The 2219-nt window shown below is 38.0% G+C and overlaps 1 protein-coding gene across 1 annotated transcript in view; it reads right to left on the bottom strand.

Moving 5' to 3' along the window:
- Window positions 1-561: 561 nt before the first annotated feature.
- The window catches only part of mrpl52 (mitochondrial ribosomal protein L52), a 3318-nt gene continuing 1660 nt past the window's right edge, over window positions 562-2219 (bottom strand). The window contains exons 4-5 of the mRNA XM_015400396.1: window positions 898-962; window positions 562-811 (exon numbers count right to left, since the gene is read on the bottom strand). Of these exons, the coding sequence (XP_015255882.1) occupies window positions 662-811; window positions 898-962 (215 nt within the window). The 3' untranslated portion in view covers window positions 562-661. The remainder of the gene's footprint in view (window positions 812-897; window positions 963-2219) is intronic.

Genomic DNA, 2219 nt, shown 5'->3' with positions numbered 1-2219 from the left:
AGTATTCCCCTCTGCTAGTATGAGTCTGAACGAGTGGCAGTGGAAAACAAAACTCTGCAAACAACAAAAAGCTAAATAAATTGTCTTCAATGGCTCTTTTGAGGTCGTTAGAAATACATTTTAAGAGATGACCAGATCACATGCTGCAAAGATCCGACTCTCCTTTTCCTGAACAAAAATTCAAAGCTATATGCGTTTAAAAGCTTTGAACTCATTTTGGACACGTTCAGTTAACTGGGTCGCCTGCCTCAGCTCTCAGAACCTCTAAAGCAGATGTTGCTTTCAGCAGCAGCTAAATGTCTTAGCAGAGCAAAACAATCCTTTCTGGAGAACACCAGATGAAGTTAAAACATAAAATGATTTAGAGAAAAAAGGCATTTCATACATCTTTATCTTGGCAAAAAGGTATGATATGCTGAGTTTTCAGTAAAAGGGATGTAAATAAGTGATGCTTTATGCTAAACAGTCCTTTTCCACAACAACAAAATAATTTTTTTCATAAGGGAGAAATGCTGCCATCTAGTGGAGGTGGAGTATAAACAATGCAGTACTTGTCCCCCCCCCCCAACCATCTCAATCCAGAAGCAACAAAGACAAGTAAATTTTTACTTTTGACAAAACAGAAACAGCATTTATTAAACAAATAGCAAATAATCAGTTCCTAACTCCTGGGTTTCTTTATTAACAAATTCCCTTTAGGTTTTAGTAAAAGAGACTGTTTGTGCTCCTCCATCCGTTTGGCCTCTTGTTGCTTCTCTTCCCAGACTTCTATTCCTCGGTCCACCTCAGAGTTCAGCATCACAATACGCCTCTGAGAAAAGAAAGAAGGGAACTGATGGGTGTGAAGGAGAAGGAAACAGCCGAGCGACAAAGAGAGACTTTAATAGTGGTGCTTACGGCCAACTCTTCTTTCTCTTTCCTTCTCCTCAGCTGGCCTTTCAGTGGAGGTGCCGGACGCCCGTCTGTTGGCAAATTATAACAGAGATCAAAGATAAAACAAAATGTGGATTAAATACATATATTATTTCCCCCTCTGAGTCTCTCAAAAAATCAAAACATAATAAAAAATGTGACAGGTGCAGAGAGGAGCTCCAGTGGAGCGAATCAGAACTGAACTCTATGGTTTGTTTCTTCTCAGTGTGAAACCGAGCTGGGCTCCAACACGGGGATTATCACCCATACATCGCCTGCCAAAGGTGTTACATGCCTTTAACTTCTTCCCTTTTTTGTCACAGAACAACCTTAAATAAAGCCCAACCCCTTTCAGTCGTCTTCAACAATCACCCCATTGCTAAACAGAGTCCACCCTGTAAGGAATTCAATGATAATTCCAGCTGCTTTATGGAGGCTTTGGAGGATTGTTATAGTGAACAAACAGCATCAAGTTCAGACGTCGATTGCGTTAAGATTCTGTGTTAAGACTTGAACTTATAAACTAAGAGTGATGCTTCATCCATCCTGAAAGAACAACCAAAGCTATTCTGCAAAGAGGACTTAGCCTAGATGTGCAAACCTGGTAGATACATTCCCAAAATAATGTGCTGCACTAATTTCAGCAAAAGGAGGTGAATATAAATCAACATCAAATGTTTTTGATTAAACAACATTTGATGTTGGTTTTATATTTGGGTTTCTCCGTTACTTCAGTTAGATACTCTGAAGTTTGTTGGAGTAATGAGACAAAATTCGGAAAATGTTCACTTTCAAAAGGCCTTTTCCATCAAATAATACCTTAATTACATATTTATGGCTGAATATCCAATTTGCTGTTACTAAGAATGTTATAATTATATACTTATTCTTTCCAGATTCACAATAATTATATTGCAAAACACTGTATAGTATTTTATTTCACTTATTCTGCTATTTTATACACTTTTTTTTAAAGGTCCACATTTGTGTGAACACGTTTGCTATAATCCTTTGCTGCTGTAACACCATAATTTTTTCATTGTGGGACAATAAAGTTTATTCTATTCTATTCTAATACTTTTAAATTTAAAGTGGCAGTGGCAGCCTAGTGGTTAGGGGTCAGAGCTTGGAATCCTGAGGTTGTGAGTTCCAAACCCACTCCCACAGACTGCCACTCTGGCTCTCTGAGCAAAGACCCTTAACCCCTGATTGTTCCCCAGGCGCCACACAATGGCTGCATGAGAGGGAAATTTCTCCAATGTAAGATCAATAAAGTTTAATTATTATTATTATTATTATTATTAGTA

Source organism: Cyprinodon variegatus, unplaced genomic scaffold (genome assembly GCF_000732505.1).
Source record: "Cyprinodon variegatus isolate N-32 unplaced genomic scaffold, C_variegatus-1.0 Scaffold1098, whole genome shotgun sequence".
NCBI classification, from domain to species: domain Eukaryota; kingdom Metazoa; phylum Chordata; class Actinopteri; order Cyprinodontiformes; family Cyprinodontidae; genus Cyprinodon; species Cyprinodon variegatus.
Note: the sequence above shows the minus strand (reverse complement) of the source record. Positions and strands in the feature narration are given on the sequence as shown.